The sequence below is a fragment of the Canis aureus genome, chromosome 31 (assembly GCF_053574225.1).
Source record: "Canis aureus isolate CA01 chromosome 31, VMU_Caureus_v.1.0, whole genome shotgun sequence".
Classification (NCBI taxonomy): Eukaryota; Metazoa; Chordata; class Mammalia; order Carnivora; family Canidae; genus Canis; species Canis aureus.
Genome location: NC_135641.1, coordinates 24,301,783 through 24,327,781, shown reverse-complemented (window position 1 = coordinate 24,327,781; position 25,999 = coordinate 24,301,783). Strand labels below are relative to the sequence as shown.

General features: G+C 44.9%; 1 protein-coding gene and 1 long non-coding RNA gene across 8 annotated transcripts in view; one reads left to right on the top strand and one right to left on the bottom strand.

Moving 5' to 3' along the window:
- MASP1 (MBL associated serine protease 1) overlaps positions 1–25,999 on the top strand; it is a 61,463-nt gene that overhangs the window by 24,020 nt on the left and 11,444 nt on the right. For 2 of the 7 annotated variants that reach the window (XM_077880030.1, XM_077880028.1), the window contains 9 exons: positions 2,046–2,223; positions 3,779–3,910; positions 4,644–4,840; positions 6,979–7,126; positions 8,486–8,604; positions 9,580–9,658; positions 15,858–15,995; positions 16,826–16,900; positions 20,850–21,729. In XM_077880030.1, the coding sequence (XP_077736156.1) occupies positions 2,046–2,223; positions 3,779–3,910; positions 4,644–4,840; positions 6,979–7,126; positions 8,486–8,604; positions 9,580–9,658; positions 15,858–15,995; positions 16,826–16,900; positions 20,850–21,729 (1,946 nt within the window). Of the gene's footprint in view, positions 1–2,045; positions 2,224–3,778; positions 3,911–4,643; positions 4,841–6,978; positions 7,127–8,485; positions 8,605–9,579; positions 9,659–12,061; positions 12,823–15,857; positions 15,996–16,825; positions 16,901–20,849; positions 23,342–25,999 lie in introns of those variants that run through there. The other 5 variants (XM_077880033.1, XM_077880029.1, XM_077880032.1 and 2 more) reach the window with 5 other exon arrangements.
- On the bottom strand, positions 6,563–20,678 carry LOC144302565 (uncharacterized). The gene is made up of 3 exons (XR_013369468.1): positions 20,367–20,678; positions 8,463–8,614; positions 6,563–6,798 (listed from the first exon to the last, which is right to left on the bottom strand). It is a non-coding gene; the product is annotated as an uncharacterized LOC144302565 (long non-coding RNA).

The following is a 25,999-nucleotide window of genomic DNA, read 5'->3' as shown; positions in this document are numbered from 1 at the left end:
CTACCCAATTTCATGCCTTTCCTAGGCCTTCACACTAAAACTATTTAGTCTTATCTTTATTAAGTTCTAATAAGAGCAGCTCAATGAGATTCTATTTTATAACATATATCAGCTAACTGATTTTAAAAAGACACAAAATAAAACATTACATAAAGGAGACATAAGAATTGCAAAGGCATTATAGTCTGGGGATGTTCAATGCAGAGCAAGTAACATCACACAACACAATATCCCCAAGATGGTTGACATTCATAAAAAGGTCCCCGGATCACCAAAGAGGGTTAGCATGTTTCACCTAAGAAAGCAGAGATTTGTATAAAGCACCTTATAAAGCATTACGCCAAATATGATGATGATGATGATGATGATGATGATGATGATGATGATGATAAATTAATTATAGTCAGGTAAAACTTCAGCTATCTAGGAAACTCAGGTAAGCGAAAGATCTAATCAGCCGTGGTGGTCAAGGAAGTGACTGTGTGCAGATAGGTACATTCTACTTTAAAAAGGCTGGTGTGAGTTTGGCTAGTATCTGCAGAGAAGAGGAATAAACAGCAAAGCCATGATCTCATCTTCTGTTTACACTTCAATTCCCAAAGTTAGTGATTAATTGTCCTTGTGTTTTGTTGCCAGGGCAAATTGTTTTTCTTTAAAACTCCCACTTATCTTAAATAAATAAATCATTAGTTTCAAAACAGAAGTGTCAAATGTCAAGATACTTCTGACATACTAAGCTAATGAACAAAACAATGAATGCATTAGAAGCTACTAGAGATAGGCAGAGGCTTTGAGAACTTTTCCTTTAATGACTTGGAAAGGCAGCAGAATCATTCTTGCTAAAAGATTTTCTCATGCATCTTGGCTAAAATGTCAATCTAGAGCTTGCAAACACAAATACAACCTTAAAAGAACCCAGTTAGTGTAAATGGTAAGAGCGGTAGGTAGGCCAAGTGTTCATAGTCAAATAAATAGATCAGCCAGCTATCACACTGTTTCCCAAACCAAATTCACACAAAATCAGCTTTAGGCAGCCAGTTTAGGATCTCTACTTGGGTCTCTGAATTTACACAGGGCCTCTAGCTTTTCCAAAGTAGGGAATTCTTTTAGCAAATAGGTCATTTTTGCCTCTGAGTCTTAACACAAACACAATTGTTTCAGGGATGAACCCAGTCATTTCTGAATTATTAAAACTATTTATTAAATGTAGCTCTAAATACACAATTTCCCTGCTCAAAAGTTTTCAGTATCTTTACTCACAGAATTAAGAGTCGCGTAGTGTTATGATAGCATTCAAAGACAGTATAATGTCATTTCAACCTATTCTTCAACCTCTCCTGCTATAATCCCCACAGACTCCCTGGCTTCTCATTGTTCTCAGAACAAGCCTTGCATTTTAGTTCTTGACAACAAACATTTGTTGGGTAAGTGCTATGCGCCAGATCCTGCTCCGCTCACTGAAAACACATCTGTAAAGAAAACAAAGTCTCGCTCTCCTGCAGTTTCCATTCTGATGGGATCTTTCATCTCCTTCGGAGTGCAGTCCCAGCACTTGTGTTCCCATTAAAGCACTTGTCACACTGTATAATAGCCCTGTCTGTGTTTGCGTCCCTCTGAACACTGCCTCCCCATGCACAGCTCCCATGCTCTGCTCACGCAGCACACACTGAATGCTCAATGAATGACCTGAAGTTTATCTCTCTTCTTTGGAAATGTGGTCAGTTTCTGTTGCATGTGGAATCTATCAGTGAGGTGATCTCTTTCTGAATTCTAATATTGAGTTATTTTCAACAAATAAGCCAGTAATAGGAATGATAAATGCCAAGCTACTCCTGATGGGCCTAAACAAATGAATGAAACGGTGACTGAACAGACCCAGAGACTTAACCTGTATGGTATCTTTCCTCAAGGCCCAGAATCCCGAATTCCTTATCTCTATCCCTGATCTACTCATAAACAGACTCTCCTTCTTTTCTCCTGGAGACCATCAGGGAAGCTAATTTGGGAAGCAACTCATCTTGTTCCCTCTCTCTTTGATCCCAAAGGTAGAAACTGAAGAGCAGGTGCTGGCAACCTTCTGTGGCAGGGAGACTACAGACACAGAGCAGACCCCCGGCCAGGAAGTCGTGTTCTCCCCCGGCTCTTTCATGTCCATCACTTTCCGGTCAGATTTCTCCAATGAGGAGCGATTCACGGGCTTTGATGCCCACTACATGGCTGTGGGTATGTTGGAGAAGAGGGTGGCTCATCCCGAGATCTCCTTTTCTCTCTAAAGACTAAAAGTACCTTATGCTCTCTTACTGCCTTACTGCATTTGCTCTATCACATATCTACCCATCTGTCTATCCTCCATCTATCCATCAGTCCATCCTTTTTTGATGCATTTCAAGGTGCATTGCAGACAACAGTACACTTTTTCCTAAATATTTCAGCATGCATATCATTTTGCTAAAGTTCAATATCTACCCACAATTTTTTTATTTTAATGTAAAATTTACATTCAATGAAAGGTACAAACCTTAGGCACACTTGTTGAGTTTTGAAAAAATTATATTTGCATGTGACCCAAACCCCTAACAAGATATTGAACTTTACTGTTAAACCCAGAAAGTTCCCTTATGCTCCTTCCCAATCACACTCTGCTCTTATCTCCCTTAGAGGCAACAATTGTTCCAATTTTTTTCCACCATAGATTAATTTTGCGTCTTCTTAAATTTCATGTAGATGAACATACACAGAATATATTTTGGAAGTTAGGATTCTTTTACTTAGTGTAAAGTTTTTGAGGTTCAGTCATGTTGCAATGCATTGGAAATTTGCTCCTTTCCTGGCAGAGTAATTTTCCATTGAATGACTATACTACAGTCTGTTTATCCATTCTTCCATTGATGGACACCTGCACTCTATCCATTTTTTTTTTGGCTCCCATTAATAAAGTTTCTATGAACTTTCTTGTAGAAGACTTTTTGTGAAAATATATTTTCACTTCTATTGGGTAAATATCTAAGAATAGAATCCTTGGATCATAGGACAGGTGTATATTTGGTTTTATAAGAAATTGCTAGACCTTTTACAAAGTTTTTTTGCACCATTTTATATTCCTTCACCAACAAATGACAGTTTGATGTCAATTTTTAAATTTTTTTAAATTTAGAATTCTGGTGGGGTATGTAGTGGTACCTCATATGGTTTTAATTTATATTTCCCTGGTGACTAGTGATGTCATGCATCTTTTTCATGTGCTTTTTGGCCATTCCTATATTTTCTGGGGAAAAACGTACCATGAAATCTTTACATTGGGTTGAGAGCATAGTTTTTTTTAACGTTTACATTGCCACTGCCCAGGGAAGTGGGACATAGAAAGAAAGGGGCAGCATGGACTAGAAGTAAAGAGTGGGTTCTGGAGCCAGCCTACCTGGGTGTGAATGCTGACTCCACCACATACCATCTCTGTGAGTTGGAGTAAGTTCTTTAAAGGCCCCAAGTCTCTGTTTCATCATCTGTGGAATGGGGATGGTAAGAGTCCTGCTTGCTATTGTCACAACTGTTAGAGGGCACTAGCACCACCGGGGGTCAGCTTGCCTGGCCTTGAACCTGGCTTTCTGTCATCTTGGGAAGTTGCCTCGCTGCTCTGATTTCCAGTGTCCTCATTTGTAAATGGAAGTAATGGCTACTTCTGGGCTTTGTGTGGGGCTAACACAGGGAGAGGCCCATACTACATGCTCTGTAAATGTTGGCTGTTGTCTTCATCATCACGCGTGGATTGATTGCCCTGCAGATGTGGACGAGTGCACTGAACGAGAGGATGAGGAGCTGTCCTGTGACCACTACTGCCATAACTACATTGGCGGCTACTACTGCTCCTGCCGCTTTGGCTACCTCCTCCACACAGACAACAGGACTTGCCGAGGTGGGCCCCAGAGATGACACTGTATATATATCACCATTTTGTGCTGAGTTTCCCAATAAGATTAGGGGAGGCTCAGAAGAGGGATACATATGGAATAGGAATAACTAAAAATGAAGCCAGAGAGCTCTGCCTCAGATACCACATGGATGAAGATGCTGAAATGCCTAGCAGCCAGGAAGTCCGGGTTCAGGTTTTCAAAGGACCACATTTCAGAATCCCTAGGCTCTAGGCCATCTTTCTCCCTGGATAGCAGCAACTTCTGCTCTCCTGGTTACTGTAGGTACCCGGGCTGGCCAAGTTATGGGAAAACATGGGTTTACCAGTCCCATCGCTCTGAGCCATAAGCTTGGCCTCACCCAGCAGTTTCCTTTTCTTTTCACTCCTATGGCCTCCCAAGTTCCTCTGTGATCAAGAGAACCTCAGTCCAAAGGAAAGATGAGGGAGGAGAGAGGCAAAGAGAGACAGCAAGAAAATGCCCTATTCCTTCTATCTTTGTTTCATGTCTCATCCATATGCCCACCCTGATGTCCTCTCCAGGTGGAGCAGGGATGGAGAAATGGAAGGCTTTGGCCATTTTCCATGAGGGCTTCTACCCATCAATAAAATGGGGATAGTGATGTCTTCCCTGCTTGCTGCTCAGGACTAGTGAGAAAATTGTACAGTAACAGATAAGAAACGGGTTGCCCTAGCCATGGTTGTGGTGTGTCACTTTGCTCTGGTATGTGTTCCACAGTGGAGTGCAGTGACAACGTCTATACCCAGAGGACAGGCGTGATCACCAGCCCTGACTTCCCCAACCCTTACCCTAAGAGCTCAGAATGCTTCTACACGATAGAGCTAGAGGAGGGTTTCATGGTCAGCCTGCAGTTCGAGGACATTTTCGACATTGAGGATCATCCTGAGGTGCCCTGCCCCTATGACTACATCAAGGTAAGCCTACAGTGGATGTTGGCCTTGGGGATACTGGGAAATCTTGGCTGAATTGGGAAAATTGATATTCTTGGCCCTTTGCCTTCTCCCGGGATAGGGGACCAAGCCTCTTGCTTCCCAAAAGGTAATTAGTTAAAATAGCATCTACCAGCTTAATCAGATCCAGCCTAGGGACCTTCCCTGATTGAACACTAGCTCCTCAGCCACCTGTAAAATCTCTTTTGCCATGTTACATGATATCATCATGAAGTCACACCAGAGGTGAAGGTCATAGGGACCATCTTAAAATTCTGCTTATCACACAAAGTATCCCCGGAGCTACGCTGTGAGCCTTCTCCAGACACTTAATCTCATGAGGCTTCACTTCCCCCCCATCCACAATAAGGGCGACAAGACGGAGATATCATCCAGGATTGTAGAAGTCACCACATGAGGGTTCAGGAGTCCTGGTCCTTGGAGATAGAAGAAAAAGAGTTAGAGGCACAGAAAGGAACTGAGTCTGGGAGTCAGGAAATCTAGATCAGCTAATAGTACCTACTTCCTTCTCTCCATCCCACTGACTCCATCCCAGGCCAATGCCCATTATCTCCTGGTCTGATGCAAAGCTTCTAGCTGGTTTTCTTGCTTCCATCCTTGCCCTACATAGTCTGCTCACCATGGCATCAAGGCTAATCTTTATAAAAGCCAGATTAAATCAGGATTGTTCTTGGAAATCAACATAAATTCCTCAACACAATATGGCACTTGCCTGCCTACCTCAAGCTATGGTATTCCCTCTGTTTCAGCCACTCTGGCTTCCTTCCTGTTCTTAATACTTGCTGAGCCCTTTGCCACCTTTGACCTTGACCTTTACATATGCTACTTTCTCCGCTTGGGAAATATTTTGCCCTCTTCCTTAAATAACAAGTTTCTACTCATCCTACATGTTTCAAATCCAATGTCACCTCCTCAAAGAAGCCCTCCCTGACCACCTATTTAAAGTTTTATCTATTAAAAAATAAAGTTAAAAAAATAAAAAATAAATAAAAAATAAAGTTTTTTGATTGCACTATTAAAGAGTTGACACCGGATAGAAACTCTGATCTGTAGGAAAAAAGGATGAGCACCAAAAATGCTAACTATGTAGGTAAATAGAAAAAATGGATCTTTTTTTTTTTTTTTTAGAAAAAATGGATCTTAAAAAAATTTTTCATTTCTTTGAAAGAGAACTTTAAATTTTTTAAAAATAGCATTTTAACCATATGATTTCACTCATGTGGAATTTAGGAAATGAAACTGACAAACATAGGGGAAAAAAAAATAGGGAGACAAACCATAAGAGACTCTTAACCAGAGAAAACAAACTGAGGGCTGCTGGAGGGGCGGTGGGCGGTGGAATGTGCTAAATGGGTGATAGGTATTAAGGAGGGCACTTGCTATGACGAGCACTGGGTGTTATATGTAAGTGATGAATTACTAAGATATAACGAATATTATACTATATGTTAACTAAATGGAATTTAAATAAACAACAAAAATTAAAAATATATAAATAAATAAAAATAAAAAATAAAGTTTTATTTATTATATGAGTAATGAGTTAGGTTACATAGCTTTTACTACATAATTAAAAATATATAACATGTATTTATCTGATGTGTGTATATCACCTTGATTATTTTTTATAATTCTTGCCACAGCATGTAATTTTTTGCTTAATATTTTTTATAATTCTTGCCACAGCATGTAATTTTTTGCTTAATATTTATTTATTTATTTATTTTTGCTTAATCTTTATTATTAGTCCCATCTGCTACCCCATCCCAGCCATCCTCGACTAGGCTGTAGGTTCTTTGAGAGCAGAGGCCTTCTCTATCCCATGCACCTGGACAGAGCTCTGTCCCTTTCTGAGCCATATGTTGTTCATTTTGAGCAGAGGGTTATTAGCCAGCTTCATCCATTTCCAAGGCCGTCGTAATCTGTAAATGAGAGAGTGGAAATGGAACTGTTTGGTGAATGGCAATGCCCACTAAAACATGAGTGAATACTACGGGTTCACATGGAGGCCTCCAGAAAACCAGGATGCACCATAGAGGTGGTCCCAGCGGCTGCCACCACTACTCAGATGTGACCTTTTTTCTCTATCTTGCCAATCACAGATTAAAGCTGGCCCAAAAGTTTTGGGGCCCTTCTGTGGAGAGAAAGCCCCAGAACCCATCAACACAGAGAGCCACAGCGTCCAGATTCTATTCCGCAGCGACAACTCAGGGGAGAACCAGGGCTGGAGGCTCTCATACAGGGCGACAGGTAACACAGCCTCTCCCTCCATGGATCATGCTTGGTCACCATGCTCAGCCCTCATGAGCTGAGGGATGAGGGGTGGCTCAGGGATGAGCAGTGCAGGCCTGAGACTCCTCTGGGGATTTGGCAGGACACCTAGCTCTGCTACAGAAGAGTGTGGGACCAAGTACCTTCTCTTACCCTGAGTTTCCCATCCATAAAATGGGAGCAAGGGCAGCAAAAATGGTGGATTTAGACTAGAAATAGTTTTCAAACTTGCTGCACTTCAGAATCACATAAGGAGATTTAAAAAACAAAAACAAATAAAGAAAGAAAACTGCTTATTTCCTAAACTCAACTCTTTTACACTGATTCATTGGGCCTGGAGAGAACCCTCCCACTCAGCCCTTTCCAGGTTTTGGGCAGGAATTTGAGTTTGGGCCCATAGCTTAAAATGTTTTGTCGTGGCAGTTTGCCTCCTGTAGCACCAGACTGGCAGTGCCCACAGGTCTCATTTCCCAGTACTCCAAGGCAGCCAGTCCTGGCCCAAACCCTGATAGAGCCATTGCCTCAGGGATTTATAGTTAGCCAAGAAAGAAGAGGGTGCTGGGTGTGGGTAATCCAGTTTATAGATCTGATATCCTGGCCTTGCCTGCATTATCACATTGGTGTCCAGTTCTGGAGAAGGATGTAAAGAGGGTATTAAAAGAGAGTTTGTCCAGGAAAAAATGTCAGGGATAGACTCAGACCTAGGAATCCTGTCCAATGTGGCCTTTGGAAGGGAGAGCTCAGAGGCATATGGTCACAGTCTCTCTCTCTCTCTAACACTTTGAAGAATGGTCCTGGGGAGAAAGAGCGATTAAAGTCATCCTGAGCTGCCCAAGAGGACAACCTCTGCCCTGTGAGAGCAAATTACAAGGATATAGATTATGGTTGAATAGGAAAACACTGTTCCTTTGATCAAAGAAGTCCAGTAAGAAAGGTATAGGTTTGAGAAGTATTAAGCTCTCTGTCACTGTAGGAATGCAAATAGATGTCTGATGACTACTATTGAACATGTTGTAAACGCAGCCTCAGATAAGGGTTACACAACACCAATAAAAAATAAATTTAAAAAAAATATCCTGCCGTGGATATTAAACCCTGACTCGTGATGAAATCATTTGGCCAACCACCTCATTTTACAGTTGAGGAACTAGAGGTCTAAGTTGAAAAGTGACCTGCTCAAGGTTCCAGAATAAGTTATCAGGGCCTAGTAGGTACGAGGCCCCCAACAACTCATTTTGTGGGTTTCTCCTGCACCATTGCTTGCACCATGGGGGCTGGCTGCCTGCTGCAGATTTTTCTTTGTTTTCTCACCCACCAATCTTTCATTGCTCCCACCAGGGAATGAGTGTCCAGATCCAGAGCTTCCTGCCCACGGGAAAATCGAGCCCCTGCAAGCCACGTATTCCTTCAAAGACCAGGTGCTCATCAGCTGTGACACAGGCTACAAAGTTCTGAAGGTACAGGGTCCTGCGGGGGGAAGAAGAGCCATCAGGTCAGAGAAATGGTCCAGTGCCCCCCCAAGGCAGATGGGCTTCCAGAGCTTGCATGATCCCACCACAGTATTTGCTAACTTTCCCATAAATCTCCAACATGCTTCAGAAATTCCAGTCCTCTGAAAATCCAAAGCATGCATCCCAGATTTTCACTTCTGGAAATGGCACAGAAGTCTTCTTTCAGAGCTTGGGCTGATTTGAATTTCAAACACAAATTAAGATTCATTCAACCCTACTATCAGGACACATAACCTTAATAAAGTTCATCGATCAGGCTTACTGGGGGAAACTGGGACAGGAAGCAGAGATTTTAGAGGTGGCAGACAGACGCTGCTCACTCTCCTAGGAATCACCTGGATAGTTTTTTAAAGATACAAAATTACTTCCCAGGCCTCACCTAAGATGAATTAAAACAGAATCTCCGGGGCAGGATGGGTGATTGGTTTTTCTGTTAGGTTACCCAGTTGAGTCTGATGTGAGCCAAGCTGGAGGAACACTCTTAAGGAATGGGTTTTCACATGGGGTCTCCAGAGCATCACATCACTTATTAGAAATTCAAACTGCTCTCCAGGCCAGACCCACTGAATCAGAAGCTCTGGGGGTGAGGCCCAGCAGTCTGTGCAAATCCTCAAGGATACTAGTGCTTACTTGTGTTTGAGAGCCACTGCTCTGGAAAGGGAGTCAGGGGTACAGGTTTCCCCTCCCAGACGTTGTCCAAACCCTCTCTTCCACATAGTCCTTGCCCCTCTCCAGAGTAGGAATAGGGACTATGAATTCAGCATCTCTCTTTTCCTTATCATCAAGCTTGCCCTTGGAGGCCCATAGTTGGAAAATCTCAGTCAAGGACAACCGGGTTTGGAATTTGAGCTGATTGTACTGGGAAACAACCACCAACCCTACTCCTCCTTCTTGCTGCATCTTCTTCATGTTTCTTCCTAGGATAATGTGGAGATGGATACATTCCAGATCGAGTGTCTGAAGGATGGGACATGGAGTAACAGGATTCCCACTTGTAAAAGTAAGAAAGCCATATTGGTCTGTGACAAGGATAGTGAGCTCCCCAGCACTGGTTGGTTCCAACCAGAGACCACACAAGGGTGAAAACCCGACAGATGGGCTCAAAGAGGGGTGGGGGCAGGAATGCAGCAAGCACAGGAGGGCTGGACCAAAAGGCTATTAATTTTTCTTTTGGCATTAAGACATTAGAATTCCAAGAGAAACTTCTTGTCGGTTCCAGTTTACTTCCTAAATACTAATTTTACCTCTGCCTATAGACAGGTTGCCAAATTTGCTAAAGGAGTAGTTTGTCCCCAGGTTTGAAACTAGCTCTGGCAACTGCTAATTCAGGAAACTATTTCAGCACCAGCGCCCAGAGCTCAATGACCTTGCCAGTCTCTATGTGGCCATCAGCCATACCCACTAAGGTTTCTGGAACAGCTCATGATTTAGGACCTGTCAGGAAAGGCTGTGAGGTCAGCGCAGAGTTCTTACATTGGCTCTGCTCCTAATCCACCCTGCAACCATGGATAAGATCCTTCACCTTAAATTTAAAATAAAAAGTTGAACTAGCTTTAATACTCTAGAATATATTGGGGTGTTTTCCAAATAATGTAATCCATATAAATCACTTAGTGAACATTGTAAAAATATAGATTACCAGTCACCACCCTGTCCCCCTATCCAGGTAGTTCTAGGTCAAGACTTGTAAAGACCACATTTTTAGGAAACTCATTATGGTAGCAGTGAGGAAGGAAAGTGTGATGATGATGAGAAGAGAAGGAAGAGAAGGAGCAAGGGGAGGATTGGCTTTAGGATGGAGAGGTAAGAAGTCAAGCACTAGGGTTGATCCCGTCCATCCTCATTTCATGACTCGTATAAACTGTGAAGTGGTGTCCTCATTCCTTCTTCTAAATGGTTCAGATTCTTTAGGCAGGCAGATCCACTCCTTCAGTCCCAGGAGAACACCGTCAGGGTGAACTCTCTTATGGCAAATCCCAGACAGAATCTTGGAGGATATTCTTGCTTTTTAATTTTTCTTTTTTAATATAATGATGTGGCTGGAGTCAGAACCCATTGTGGGAAGAGAGGGGGCAAGTACTGGTTTCAACAAACATTGACTGGATGCCTATAGGGAGTTTAGATAGAAAACACAGGTTGAGAAATTGAGGAATTCAAGTGTCAGTAAACACAGCCACCACCTTCTCCGACTCAGTAGTGCTGTGACTGAGTTCTGTGGGAAGCACTGTGCGGGACAAAGCAAAGGGACATTCTGAAGGAGGAAGGAAAAGAGAATTTGGTGTAGAGAGGACAGGATATTTAATAGCAGGAAGTTCTAGATCAAATCCAGACTCATCCAGTCAAATGTCCGTAAGCAATTTACTCAGATTTTTGGCCTCAGCTTCCTGCATTCCTGATTCTTCTAAGGATCAATTAACTGAATTATACCTGTGGGCTACCAGGAATAAGTGAGAGTCTAATAAAAGCTTATTTCTTCCCTCCCCCCCACCTACACCAAATCGCCTCATTAGGCAGAGGTTTTGTTTCTCTCATTCATGCTTTTGGAGGTAGAAAATTTTAATAGTAATATTTTCCCTAATAAAGCATGCACACTTTTTATTGTAACAGAAGCGCTGATAAGTGTCACGCACAGCTGTATTTGATGGTAGCATTTTATGTGACTTCTGTTAGTATACAAAAGAACGCCTGCCATTTTGTACTAAAGAGAAGAGGAATTTTTTTGTTCTGTTTTGTTTTGTTTCCCTCCTGAATATGACCTGGTTCTCCCAGGATAGCCCAGATTTGAATTATTAGGATCCTCATTCAGGCATTCCTGGTGTCTCTGCTCATTCACTGAGCAGGTTTTTAACTAAGCATCTCTCTGCCCAGGCATGTGCTGGGTCCTAAGGATGTGCAAAGATGAGCAAGACTGAGAAATTCAAGTCCCTAGGGATTGTGAGAAAAGAGGTTAGGAACAGACAGGAAGTGTACATGTGTAGTGAAGAAACTTGTATTGGAATAGGAAGCGGAAATCATGCATTGTTATACCGCCTCCACCTTGCCATGGTGACCCGAGACAAGTACTGCTCCACCCTGAATGCTGTATGTCAAACGAAGGTTTGGACCAGATGAATACAAAGCTTGCTCCGGGGCAGAGTGCTGTAATCCTCACGAGCCAGGATTTATGACTGTGCAGATTCTCAGAATGGTACAAATTCCACCATCCCCAACTGTCATCCACACCAGCTGTACCTAAACTGCATTCTTAATCAATCTGGTGGAGCGATTTCTGTATTTCCTGCATAAACTGTTTCTGCTTTGCTTGCTAATTTTTCTCTTTCTCTTCTTTTTCTCTCTCCCTTCCTCTCTCTGCTTCCTTTCTCTGCACCTCCTGACCCTTCTTTGATCTTCACCCTGGTGGCAGAAACTGAAATGGATGAGGAGAACGAACCCGGGTCAGAGCAACAGACAGAATGAATGACGGGACCCCACAAAAGTGCAGACGTCCAGGAATGGACCACTCACAAGACCCTGGGGCCCCAGAGCTACTGCACCCCTCCCCACCCCGCCAACGCTCCATTTCCAATTTCTTTGTGGATTAGTGTGGATGCTGAACAAAGCAACACAGTGTCGAGCAGTTGAAACTGCTGCGTAAAGGAGAACATTTCTCCACTGGAGGGCTCATCCATCATTCAAACAGTACTCTGGAAAATAATGTAAAGACAAGAGGCATTCCTTTTTTTTTTTTTTTTTTTTTTTTTTTTTAGCAACTCCAAGTAGACTGGTACTCTTCTCGAAGAAAAAAATCACTTTGGTCCTAGAGACCCAAGATGTCATATAAAACCACATGGCCCCAGGCTGACAAGGTCAAAGTGGCCTCTGGTTCCTAATCCACTCCACACTTCAAGATAAAATGGGCCAGAAGGCCTGTGACTTTAGGACTGTAATATTTTTATCTGTTGTTACTTTCTAACAACCATGAGTAGGTGAAACTAACAATAACTCCGAGAGCATGGGTTTTTAGGAAATATAGGCATATCCTCAACCACAAAAGTTTCTATTCCACCTATACCTAACTCGGGGCTGAAAATCCACTATCAGAGGTTCTTTCCTCTGGGCTGGGAGTTATAAATTTTGCATTTCTGAAAATTCCCTGATTAAAGATTTCGAGAGATAGATATCACACTTGAAAGCAGCAGTCCTCTGCTTTGGTGCCATGGGACATCAGTGGGTAACGCGATAAAGGGCTCTGTAGTGGCAACAGGAACCTCTGCTTCAGCTTGAACAAAACCAGAATCGATGTATCAAGAGAATCCCTGCATTACACTGTGACTACTCAGTCCATGTGGTGATTAAATGGGCTTTAATGAGGTAGATTCCTGCAAGGGTGGACAGTGGCAGGTGCATAGATTGTGGTGCCAGCCTAGGGCAGGGGTGCCTCCGAGAGCATAGATGAGGTGGGCAGTAAAGATGAGCACCGGTTCAATCAATATGCCTGAGCCCACAAAGTGTAACAGATATTGTACTCAGTGAGATGAAAGGAATCCTAATTTAGGCAGAAGATTCGATATGGACCCCAATAATGGCAATACGGGGCAACAGAAGACAAATGCATCAGAGAGATGAATAGAGGCCTCTGTAAGGAGAAAGGAAGAGGTGCCCTGTCCAATTAGAATACTGAGAAAAGACTTTCAGGAAGAAGCAGTATTTGATCAAGGCCTCGAGGGTGGCCAGAGTATGGACCACAGTGGTTCCTGTGCGGGGAAAGCTGGCAAGGGAGCAGCGTCTGTGATGCTGGAGCATGGGTGCATGGAGGGCAGAGATGAAGGGATGCTGGGGTAGGAGCCACCCCTGAGGCCTGAGTGCCAGGGGGAGTCCGTGGTGCATAGTTCTCCAGGAAGCCCCAGATTGTGGCAAAGCACACTCAGGTCAGCAGGTCAAGAAAGACATATCTGAAGGAAAATAAATGGCAGCCAGAGGTGACACCAGAGACAGAGGGTGGGGTGGTGCGTCCCATCCCAGAGGATGATGAGAAAGTGAGGCCAATGGAATGGAAAAAGGAAGGGCATTTTGATTCCAGGGTGTGGAAGTAGCCAGAGAGAGCATTAGAGAAGGGATGAGACCCTTCCTAAAGCGAAGAAGCTAGACCAGCTGAGGAAGCGGGTTCTGGGTGTGTAGATCTTTGACTGTGACTAACAGGGCTCCAGGCTCCTCAGAAAAGGAAGTCATCTCCAGGTCCCAGAGACACATGGCCCTTCATCCGCCACTGTAGACTTGGGAGTAGAAGCATACCACCCCACTTACCATACCCAAGCTGAAGCAACCCTCTATTTTATACTACTTATCACCTCTATTTGGCTGTAGGGCCAGCAAACTACTTCTCTGGAGTGATATGAAAGCAGGCCCTCTACTCAGGAAATAGCTCCCTACTATTGCTGGCCAAGTAAACAGGCTTTCAAAAGCCTGACCATCTAGCCATGTCCAAGGTCAACCCTGCAATTCCTCCCCTTAGAACTAGGTATTAGGTCCAGAGACTACTTTAGGCGAAATGAACTGCTAGACCAAAGTCAAGATTCAGGCATCAGTCAATGGCATTTCTGGGAAAAGGAAGAAAATTCTGCTTTGAGACTCAGCAGGAAAATACATTTAAAACTATTTTGTAACTTTAAATAATAGATATTATTGCCTCTTGTGATCCTAGTGCTGACCCTCACTCACAGAGTGGAAGCATGTTTCTACTTTTGGGTCACCAAAACGAATGGGAACAAATTTCTTTAAGGGGATTAGAGGACAAGACAAAACATTATCCAGTCCTCTTGGTTTTTGCCTTCCTTGTGGCTAGAAGGCACCTGCTTTTACTCTCAGCCTTCATTTCTCTCCTCCACAATGGAGGGCCTTGGTGTCATCCATGCTTTATATTAGATAACTCTTTATTCAATCAAAATGATGAATTTAGAGTTCTAAACTCAAAAGCTACAAGTTCAGGGTAGCATCTCAGGGGTAAATTGCCCTCTCTCTGTTTCCCAAGGTGAGGGGAAATTGGAAATTCTTGGTTTTGGAATGTTGTCCTCTGAAATTATCAGAAGATTAATAGCTAATGTCCATCATTACCTGGTTAATATTGATTTTTTAAGCCATTTTAATTAGAAAGCAGATCCATAAGAACTGTCAGATGGTTTTCTTAAAAGAACACTGAGTTTAAAGTCGGGTCTACTTTTCTGATTATAACTCGCTACGTGACCTTAGGCCAGTCAGGTCTCCTCTATGAGCTCAGTTTGTAAAGTAGATACTCTGAATTGTCTGCCTTCGGGTCCCTTGTCAGCCACAAAGTTCTATGATTTTTGTATGATTCTCCAGCTCTGGCATAGGCTGTTAGACCTAAGATGAAGATTTCCTTAGAAATGAGCACCACCCCCCAAAGGAAGCCCCTGAAGAAACCCTGACAAATTGGGTCCTCAGCCTGTGACTTGGCTTCTGACAGACTCATGCTGGACTCTGTGCTGGCAACGGCCCTGAGATCACCTCTGAGGAGCAGCCATCCTATAGCCAAGCCCAACATCCAGGCCCCAACAATTGGAGAACATAAGCAGATGAATGATTAAAACTTAGTCTACCCCAGACCCCACCTCCCACCTTCTGTGATCAAGCAAGATGCTTACAGAGAGAGACAGCAGGATGGGGTCGTGTACTCATGCAGGAGCTGTTTTCTATTTGTTTGCTTTTGGGTTTTTTTATGTGAAGCACTAATGTGAGCACATTAACTGCTCTTACTCAGCATGTGATCGAGTCAGGGAGGACTGAAGATTCTTCAGTTTGTGTCAGCCAGAGTTTTTTTGCTGAGCTAGAGACTTCATGCTTAGGCAGGAGAGACTAAGAGGGTTGCACAATAGAACTGGAAGTCAAGAAGAGGGCTACATGGGGAAAAGACCAGGGTCTGCTTCAATCTCGGTAGCCCTGCCCCTGCCCTGGAATCAACACCAGGTCCAGTGAGTTGGCCACACGGTAGTGCCACGGTAGATGGAAGAGACCCCCAAAGCAGTGCCACCCATGGCTACACAGGCCCTACACAATCTCTAGGGTACTACTCTCATGAACTATAGCATTGCTCTCTGCAGTTGTGCACAGTGCACAACCTGCACATCTGTATGAGACAGACCTACCATATGGCCCCAAGAAGAAGAGCAAAGGTTAATTGAGAGGTGTTAACTCTCTTCTCTCAGTTGCGGACTGTGGAGCCCCAGCAGAGCTGAAACATGGGCTGATCACCTTCTCCACCAGGAACAACCTTACCACATATAAATCTGAGATCCAATACTCCTGCCAGCAGCCCTACTATAAGATGCTCCACAATATCACAGGTGAGCCCTCCATGCTAAACCAGCCCTCTCCCACCTCACACCATTTGGGTCTCAGGGTTGGACTGGGGGCTGCAGCAGTCAGGCCACTGGCTGAAGTTTGAGAGAAACTGGGAGGAGAAACATTTGGGGCCATACCTCACCTCTCCCTGCCTCAGGCTGCCATCCCAGGGATTAAGCCATATGGCATCCCAGCACCTTCACATGTACACCCAGAGCCCCTTGCAGAGAAGGAGCCCTCAGGGAGATGGTAAAGCCCATCAGTTCTGCGTCTGCCACAGACTGCTCCTAAGAAAAATTCTTCCAATTTCTCTAAGTTTCTAAGTCCTTGCTTTTCACAAGGGCAACAGCAATATAATTCACAGGGCTAATATAAGACTCAGATGAGATGGTGGGCATAAGCATGGTTTATTAAAGAGTTTATGAAGTGGGGAAAGGAAGAAAGGTAAGTGTGCCACAGAGAACTGTGGGAGCCTGGTGCCTGAGAGGGAGGAAGTGCCTGCCAGGGGCTGGGCTGGCCCAGGGGAGGAAGCAGCCCCCAGGCAGGCAGGAGTCCAATTATGCAGACCCGCGGGCACCGTGCTGAAGAGCATGCTGTTTGTTTTTGAGGGCAATGGGAGCCACTGATGATTCTGAGCAGAAAGGAAGCATAGATTCCCATTTTGGAAAGATCCTTCAGATTGCAGGGAGAACTGGCTTAGAGAATGGCATCAGAGAGACCATGTGGAAGGCTTGCAGCAGTCCATATAAGAATTAAGAACCCAGATCTATATTCCATGTGCTACAAACCAACACTTTTCTCCCTCTTCTCCCACCTTTTTTCACTCTCCCAGGTGTATATACCTGTTCTGCCCAAGGAGTCTGGATGAATGAAGTACTGGGGAGAAGCCAGCCCACCTGCCTGCCAGGTACCTGACCCTCCAGTCCTCTGCCTCCTGGTCTCCCACCCAAGGTTCTCTGGCTGTTGATGGGGTGGGGATGGGGAGCATGATGCTTTGGTTCTTTATTAAGAGATACCTCAGAGAGCCAAAAATAGAGAAGCCCAGCCTCTAGCCTTTGCAAACCAACCAGCCTCTACACTCAGCCTGTGCTATCACATCAAGAGCCTTCCTGTCTCCTGTCTTTGCCGTTCTGCTCCCTTCCCACCAGGCTTTCCCTCCAACAGTTTGTGTGTACACCTGCTGTGCACCAGGGAAATCAGGAAAGTGGGCACCTCGTCCTCAAACACTCACTGTGCTGTAGGGGAGATGAGCAACTTAAGACAACAAATAACTATAGGACAGAGTAAGAAGTTCTTCCAAAGAGCAACGTGTTCAAGTCTTACTGACTGCTACAACCCCATGGTTCACCTACTGACCCTACTTTAAAATGAAAAAAGAATTCTGTGGTAATAGAAAGTGTCACTGTGAATAGAGATTTGGGGGACATTTTGTGGATATTTGCTTTAGCATTAAAAGCATGGGTGATTTGTATTGCAATCATAGTACACACTTATATTCAAATCAACTTAACTAGAAAATTATAGCCTCAAATGCACACTGTAGGATGAAACAAATAATCCACACCAAAAAATTTAAGAGTCATGGCATAGTAATTTACACTTTTAATAAAAGCAAGAATACTGGAATTGATTTAATTAATCAAACAGAATTCATTGAAAGATATAACCATTTAGGACAGCACTGAGGAGCGATGTAGGTCCTGTCTGCACATTCAGCAGAACAGCAGGAGCTTTGCAGTGTAGTTCTATGTCGGGTGGCATTTGTATTTTACTGAATTAGAGTGTTGGGTAAACTAAGCTAGTGTATTATCTGAATGGCACATTTTAGTAACCCTCAATATCCCCTCAGTAAGCTTCTAGATGTTAGATTTAGATGTCAAAATGGAAAGACTATGGCATTGTTTACCATTATCCTTAAGAACCAAAGAAAATGTCAGCATTCCATGTTGGCCATCACAGTTGCTATGAGATCCTAGAGAAGGAGACATTTACTGTGTGTGATAATCTGGGAATGGAGGGGTGAGGACTGGTTAGGAAGACTTCACTTGGGAGGGCTTTATGAAGCCTAATAAAGAACTTGAAGGAGGTGGAGCAGAAGAAAGGTCAGCCCACTCAAACTCTGCTGATCCCCATCATCTCATTTAGGCTTAGCCCAGAGCATACCCTAGGGCATAGTTGGTGAACCCTCATAGAAGATGGAATGCGGTGAACTGAAAAACCTAACTCCCACTTAGGGAGTTAAGATAAGAAGAGTTAGGTACCATGTGGGCCAAAGAAAACAGCATTTCAGGTGGATTCCATCCTAGGCAGCCATGCTACAACCTCTGGAAGGGGAAGAGGTATTGAGCTGGGAGTCAGGGACTTCGGTCCTAGTCCATTTTCTTACTGTGATCTTTAGCGAGTAATCTCACCTCTCTGAGGCTAGGATCCCATACCTCAGAAGTGACAGAGCAGGACCAGGTGATCCATAACGTTCTATGACCCATAGTGGTCATTACCCTCTATATTTATACAAAGCATCTTAGATACAGGGAATCATGAAATTCTTTTAATACCTGGTATTGGAAAGAACTGTGGTTTACCATTGGACCATGCCAGAGATTTCTAAATTCTTTCCTCCTAAAACACCAAAATTGAACACAGAAGCAAGCTGGAATGGAGAAAGCCATTTTATCTAGCATCATAATATACACCTTCCAAAGAACCTTATTAACCATATCTGCCCTTCATTTTCATGTGAGATAAACAGAGGCTCAGTGAGGTGTAATGATTTGTCAAAGATTATCCACAGAGTTAGGGGCAGAGCTGGAAGCTGAAGCCAAGACTTTTTTTTTTTTTTTTTTTTTTAATTAACACAAGCAATGCTAAGCCATTTCTGACTCTGATTATGTTTCATGCCATCCTCATGGACCCAGAATTCTAGAATATCACATTTTGTTTTAAGGGCCCTTCTTAGTACCTCCAGTGCTCAAGAGGCCAAATCTGGCTTCTTTCAAGAAGATTCCTTTGTTCCAGGAAAGACTGGATGGAGAATGGTAGCAGCCAAAAAGAATGGCCTCATTTCGATGAGCTCTCTCAAGGCCTGTTGCATCATTCAACCTCTTGAAAGGACAAAAGCATATCAAGAAGAAAAACAGACTTTAGTGGAGAAAATGGAGCAAGAACTAGAAGAAATGGGCTCTACTTCTGGCTCTGTCACTAATGTCTTTGAGTATGTCACTTGCCTTCTCTGAACCTCGATTTCTGCATCTGTAAATTAGTGGTTCTCCAAGCTTCCCCAGCTCTGACAGTGGAGAAAAACACCTCTCAGCACTAGCTTTGTTGTAAGCATGGACTCAGCCACAGGCCCAGCTTTAACCAGATGAGGGCATTTCAGCACTAAATGAACTATTGTGCAGGGCCAGTCACAGATCACTTTGAGATGTCACTCCATAGTCTGTGGCTTGTAGCTGAGAGTCTGGCCTTCAACTCTGAAAGACCAGGCCCCAAAAAAGTTAGCAAAGGCCAGCTCACATCTGGCCTGGTGTGAATGACAGAGTGCTTAAGAATCATGTAAGAAGCCTTTGGCATCAGGAAGAAGAGCATCTGAAAAGCATTAGGTTGCTGAAAGCCTGACCTCTCAAAGTTGCCAAGAAAAGTCAAATGTTCCTTAGTCTTTAAAGGATCACTGAAAGTGTCTGGGACCAAAGATTATAGCCTGGCCACTTGCAACCAAAAGGAAGCCCACACTCACACCACGCTTACCTCCTAGGCCTAAGAACCTTGCTGGGAAGGCTCATGTAAGCTTGTTCTTAGCCAGCAGAGGAGTGGTACTGAAGACCCCCTGCTCATGGGCCAAAGGCATTTGGCTGCAGGAGGCTGGTGATGCATGTGCATGCTCGGGGTGCAACTCAGTGGAATGAAGCTTGATCAGACCTTTCTTCTTCCCCTGAAGGTACTACAGGGTTCCTGGGTGCAATGATGGGTGCCTCAGAGCTGGGCCTTTGCATCATTGCTTGTAGATTATGCCACCTTTTCCTGACCCTGGATGGCCTGGGCATGCACTCACAGCATGAGTCCTTTGGCCAAAGAAGAAAAAGTTACAGAGTCCATGACCATGATTTGTATATGTAATGAGGAACTGTGAGATAGAGGATAAGACATTGATCTTAGAATCTAGTTAAGCCCTCTTCTAATGCCCCTGTTAACTTCATAGCCACGTGACCTTGGGCTAATTATTTAACCTATGGGAAGTTTTACTCACCATAAAATGGAGGTGGCCAGGGGAAATGAAATAAAAATTGAGGGAATTTGGAATTTGAAAGATCCACAGAGATCATATTGACCAACTGTCTCATTTAGCAGATCAAAAATTTAAGTCCAAATTTACTTACCCAGAGTCATATGGGACCTAGGAGAGAAAAGCCAGGTCAAGGTCCCAGGTATCTCCCCGCCCAGTCCAGTGTTTGCTGTGACCTGTTAGTCTTTTAGTTTCTTTCCATCTCCCAAACCCCATGATCTATGGTTTTTCTAAGTATCCCCTGCATGAGCCAATTCTGGAATATGAGATCATCCAGGCCAAAGTGACCTTGACTGGAAATGATGCAGGATGGTGACGGCCCATACATGAAATGGTCTGGTCCATAGATGGCACTGGCTACAGAAGGGCCAGACCACACATAAGCCAACCAGAAAGACTTAAGTCAAAGGTAACACCTGTGTGGAACTCTCCCGGGCTTCCATGGCATTGTGATGTAGGGTAGGCTCTCATGGTGGCATAATCTACAGTGGATGATATGTGAATTTCTTTCAGTGGCTCTTTTCACGTGGCTGATCTGACCAGTCTCTGTCTCTTCTTCCCATTCCTTCCTCCTTAGTGTGCGGTCAGCCCTCCCGCTCTCTGCCAAACCTGGTCAAGAGAATCATCGGGGGCCGGAATGCTGAGCCCGGCCTCTTTCCATGGCAGGCCCTGATAGTGGTGGAGGACACCTCGAGGGTGCCAAATGACAAGTGGTTTGGGAGTGGGGCCCTGCTCTCTGAGTCCTGGATCCTCACAGCAGCCCATGTGCTGCGCTCCCAGCGAAGAGACAACACAGTGACACCGGTTTCCAAGGAGCATGTCACCGTCTACCTGGGCCTGCATGATGTGCGGGACAAATCGGGGGCTGTCAACAGCTCAGCTGCACAAGTGGTGCTCCACCCCGACTTCAATATCCAGAACTACAACCATGACATAGCTCTGGTGCAGCTACGGGAGCCTGTGCCCCTCGGACCCCACGTCATGCCCATTTGCCTGCCAAGTCCTGAGCCTGAAGGCCCAGAGCCCCATATGCTGGGCTTGGTAGCTGGCTGGGGTATCTCCAATCCCAATGTGACAGTGGACGAAATCATCAGCAGTGGCACACGGACCTTGTCAGATGTCCTGCAGTATGTCAAGTTACCTGTGGTACCATATGCTGAATGTAAAACCAGCTACGAGTCCCGGTCAGGGAACTACAGCGTCACAGAGAACATGTTCTGTGCTGGCTACTACGAGGGCGGCAAGGACACATGCCTCGGAGATAGCGGTGGGGCCTTTGTCATTCTGGATGACTTGAGCCAGCGCTGGGTGGCCCAAGGCCTGGTGTCCTGGGGGGGCCCTGAAGAATGTGGCAGCAAGCAGGTCTATGGGGTCTACACAAAGGTCTCCAACTATGTGGACTGGCTGTGGGAACAGATGGGCTCCCCACAAGGTCTGGGGGACCTCCAAGTGGAACGGTGAGCCAACTAACTTCTTCAGGGCCTACCTGCCCTCCCCTAGCCTGAGTGAGGCTATACACACACTTCCAATGGCACACTCCATGTTACTTACCAGACCAAATGGAATGGAACACACTGTTCCCATCCTCACTAGACAGCCCCTAGGGCTCTGAGAGGCAGCAGTGTGGTACAGGGAAAGGCTGCACGCAAGAGGCCTAAGTCCATGGCCCTGAGCAAGCCCCTTCCCCTCTATAGGCCTCACTCTCCCCAGCAGTACAATGAGGGGGCTAGACCTCTGGCCAATCCCAGCACTCCTCTCCAGGAGTGCTTGACCTTGGTGGCCTTATGCACTCCTACTCACTTATCAAACCTTTCCGTCCCACTGTTAGTGTGCCGTACATGGACCTGATTGTTAGACAATCTTTCCTTATGTTGAGCTGAACACTGAGTCCATATATTTTCCCAGATTGGCCCTTGGCACAGATAAGTCTAGTCCCTTCTTGGGGGAAAGTGCTTAGGCTTTAGGAGACAGGGATCAGACCCCCAAAGCCTGGGATCTAGTCTCCTAGTGGAATGTCTTGGGATAATTTTGTCCCTTGGATTTCTCTCCCAAAGGCTTCTTGTAGTCCAAGCCTCATCCCTGTGTTCTCTAGTAAAGGAAATCTCTCTATTAAAGGAAAAAGAGAAAGCTGGGAAGGTTTATGGTGACTAAGGGGAAGAGACTATCAGTGGGAGGTTCCTCATCCCTGATAAATTCCTATTGTCAATTTTGAACACATCATTTAGACTCATATATCACTCTCCAATACCAGCTGACAACATGGGTGTCTACACCTGCCACTCCAGACAAGTAGGAAGCAAGCTTCCAACTTTGAAGTGTATCATCTGAAAAGACAACCTGAACCCCAGCCTCAGACACAGAGACTCAACTGGATCCTTGAAAAAAGAGAAGGCCCACACCATGCCCCACTGTGTTTCTAGGCAGGAAAATGGAAGAAGGAGTGGGTTCAAGACATTGGAAGTAACCTGACCCAGCATACTTGTAGTCTGAGCTCTTCAGAGAACCCACCCGGCATGGATGTTCAGAGTGACCCACTCCTCATGATTCCAGAAGTGAGAAAAGGGAAACAGAGACTTGCCCATGAAAGGCAATGAAAAGAGACACAGCCCAGAGTGCTGGGTTCCAGCCTCAGCTCTGCCCCGAGCTGGCTTTATAACCTCTCACAAATCACACTCCCTTTGTGTAGGCCTGTTTCCCCATCTCTAAAAAGAAGACATTAGATCTCCTTCAGGGTCCTTCTATCTCTAGCATTCAGTCTTCTGATTGCCAGCAGCCTCTCTCTAGCCCTCACAGGCTGATTGTGTTCCTCCTCCCCAGAGCTTGCTCTTCTGGGGACTCTCCATCAGAGAAAGGCAGCCCCTGAGAGGGATTCCAAGAGAATGATTGGAAAGTGTCCACTTTTCAGTTCATGAAAGCACACTCCTTTGTCTATGAACAGTGCATGTAGAGGATACTGTATTTTGCATACTTTATATCATAAGCTTCACTACTCTGCAAGGCGCGTCTATGCTCTGTTTCTCTTGTCAGGGATCTAAAGTGGAAATAAACTCTCTGTGGATAGCCAATAGACTTCATTCTGGGGTTTGATTGTTGTTGGTGCTTGTTTATTTTGACTTTTGAAAAAAAAGATTTTATTTATTCATTCATGAGAGACACAGATAAAGAGGCAGAGACACAGACAGAGGAGAAGCAGGTTCCACGCAGGGAGCCCAGTGTAGGACTCGATCCCGGGACTCCAGGACCATGCCCTGGGCCGAAGGCAGGTGCCAAACCGCTGAGCCACCCAGGGATCCCTATTTTGACTTTTTGAAGAGAAACTGGCCCCTTGTTAAGCTACTATCTCTCCCATTACAGAAAAGTCACAAATGTTGTCATCTGGGCATCATCCAAGAAAGGGTAATGAGGAATGGAGTCTATTATGGACATGTGTCCCCCTAAGCTACATGCGCCTTACTGAAGTGCCTGCCATTTCAGCCAAGTCCTTGACTTCAAAGAGCCCAAACAAGCATGCAAGGCAGTGTCCCATGCATTTAGGTCTCACACAGGTGAAAGCAGTGAAGTGTCATAAGAGGAGTAGAGGTTGTGGCAGCGCAGGGGCTTAAAGGTGAGAGAGAGGCACAGGACTGAAGGGGATCTCAAGAGCTTTGCAGAGAGGCTGCAGAGAATGTACCAGGAGACAGGAGAGAAGCCAGGGTGGATGAATCAAGCAGGGAAGCGTGCATAAGTGGAGCAGGAGCAGTGGAGAATCGGGGCGAATGGAAAGAGTCTTGAAGGCCATACTATGTTCACGCTCTGTCCTGTAACCAGTGATTCTCTAATTGGGAGTATATCACAATCCCCTGGAATGTTCATTAGAAATGCAGATTCCTGGGTCTCATCCACAGGGAATTCTGAATGGGCAGACCTGAAGATGGGCAGCAGGATGTGAGAAGTGGGGGAAAGCTGCTGCAGGCACTCTGGAGAGATGATGAGAACCCACCAGACTTAGGGCTAAGGGGGAGTGGGCACAGGGGGAGTTTAAAACATCCAAGTAGTGCATTCAGCAGAGCTTGGTGTATAGACATCATATGAAAGGGTGCAGGTGTGGGGAGGCGAGGGGAGCTGGTGGTGCACAGCTAACCTGTTAGTGAGGCCTCTCCATGGATGTACTCGTGGTTTACCTTTGTTTGGGGTTTGTATTATCATTGAAACATCATGTTTTTTACACTATTGAAAACTAAAAGAATCCCAAATTATGCTTGACATAAAACGTCAGCTGGTCTTGAGGATTAGCCTGTCTTATGTCTTGAGTTCTACTATGTTTCAGATTTTTCCTTTCTAGATATTAGGATTTTGTGTAAAGATGTATGGAGACACTGAGGTATCATGAGGCTACATGGCTACATGGAAAGCACCCTATGACATGGGATGGAGGAAATATATTACTCTCTGCTTCTCTGGTGATTTTTTTACCAGCTTAGAGGCTGATTGAATATGGAGGTTGAAGGAAACAGAGGCAACAGGGATGCAATCTATGTGGGCATTCTCAGACATCTGGAATGTCAGAGGGGAGAAGGTCATGAGCAATCCAGGGGGAGATGTAAGGAAGGAATAAGCAAGAAGGGAATCGCTCAGAGGACAGGGAAGTTCAGAGACATGGATTTGAAATCAGGGTATGCTAGAGGTGGTAGGGTGGCACAGGAGAAGACTGGTAGTATCTACCAAAAGTGTGCAGAAGAGAAGGCCAAGTACTGTTCAAGGGTATTTCAGCATGGAAGGCATGGAGAGAAGAGAAACCCCAGGAAGGAGACCAAAAAGAAAGGTCAGAAACACAGGAAGAGAAGTGCTCAGAAGCCAAGGAGGGAGCATCAGGAGGGCTTAAGTAGTCAAGAGTGCCAATGCCTGGACACTCTGAAGAATAGTCCTCTGTCAGGACATTCCCCAGGGACAAGAATCCAGCCTCTACTGTCAACTCTGAGAGGATCCAGGAAGCAGGCCGCCTGCTGTGTTTAAAGTCTCCAGCTCTCCCTCCCTCTCTTCTCCTCCTCCTCCTCTCCCTCCTCCTCCTCCTTTCTTCTTCCCTCCTCTTCTTCCCCCCTTCCCCTCCTCTTCCCTTTCTTCCCCCTCCTCTTCCCCCTTCTTCTTTCTTCTCCCCTCCTCCCTCTCCTCCTCTCACTCTTTCTCCCACTTTCTTCTCTCTCTTCCCTCTCTCCCTCCCTCTCTCCTTTCCCCACTTTGTCTCCAGACTTCTCCTAGGTTTTGTCTCTCTCCTGAAGCAGGAAACTATCCTTACATCCTCCTTTCTCTATGACTTAATATAAAAATCATGTGATTATATGCTTAGTTCTCTGGGTTTTGGCTCCTTGAAACATACAAATCTTTTACCACAATCCCTGACTCTTCAAAAAAAAAATGTGCACTTCCAACTTTGGTTTCTGCTTTGCTCTTTCAAAACTTAAATTTGCATCCAGCCTCACCTAAAACAATGGATACTCCAGCTTTAATAATAGGGAGCCAGAGGGCAAGGGGGAATTCCTGGAGATGAAGAATACATGAGAGAAAATTTCAAATAGTATCTTCCTACACATGTAAATATCACTGTTGATGTCCCACGTATGGGCCCAGAGCCATTCTACCTCCATCTATGATTGTGGATCTATTAAATACCCAAATAGCTACTTTATTTCCAAGTGTGTGCAGAGCCGGCACTTCCTTCTTCCAAATCCACTTCCAAAGGAGAGGGAAGGA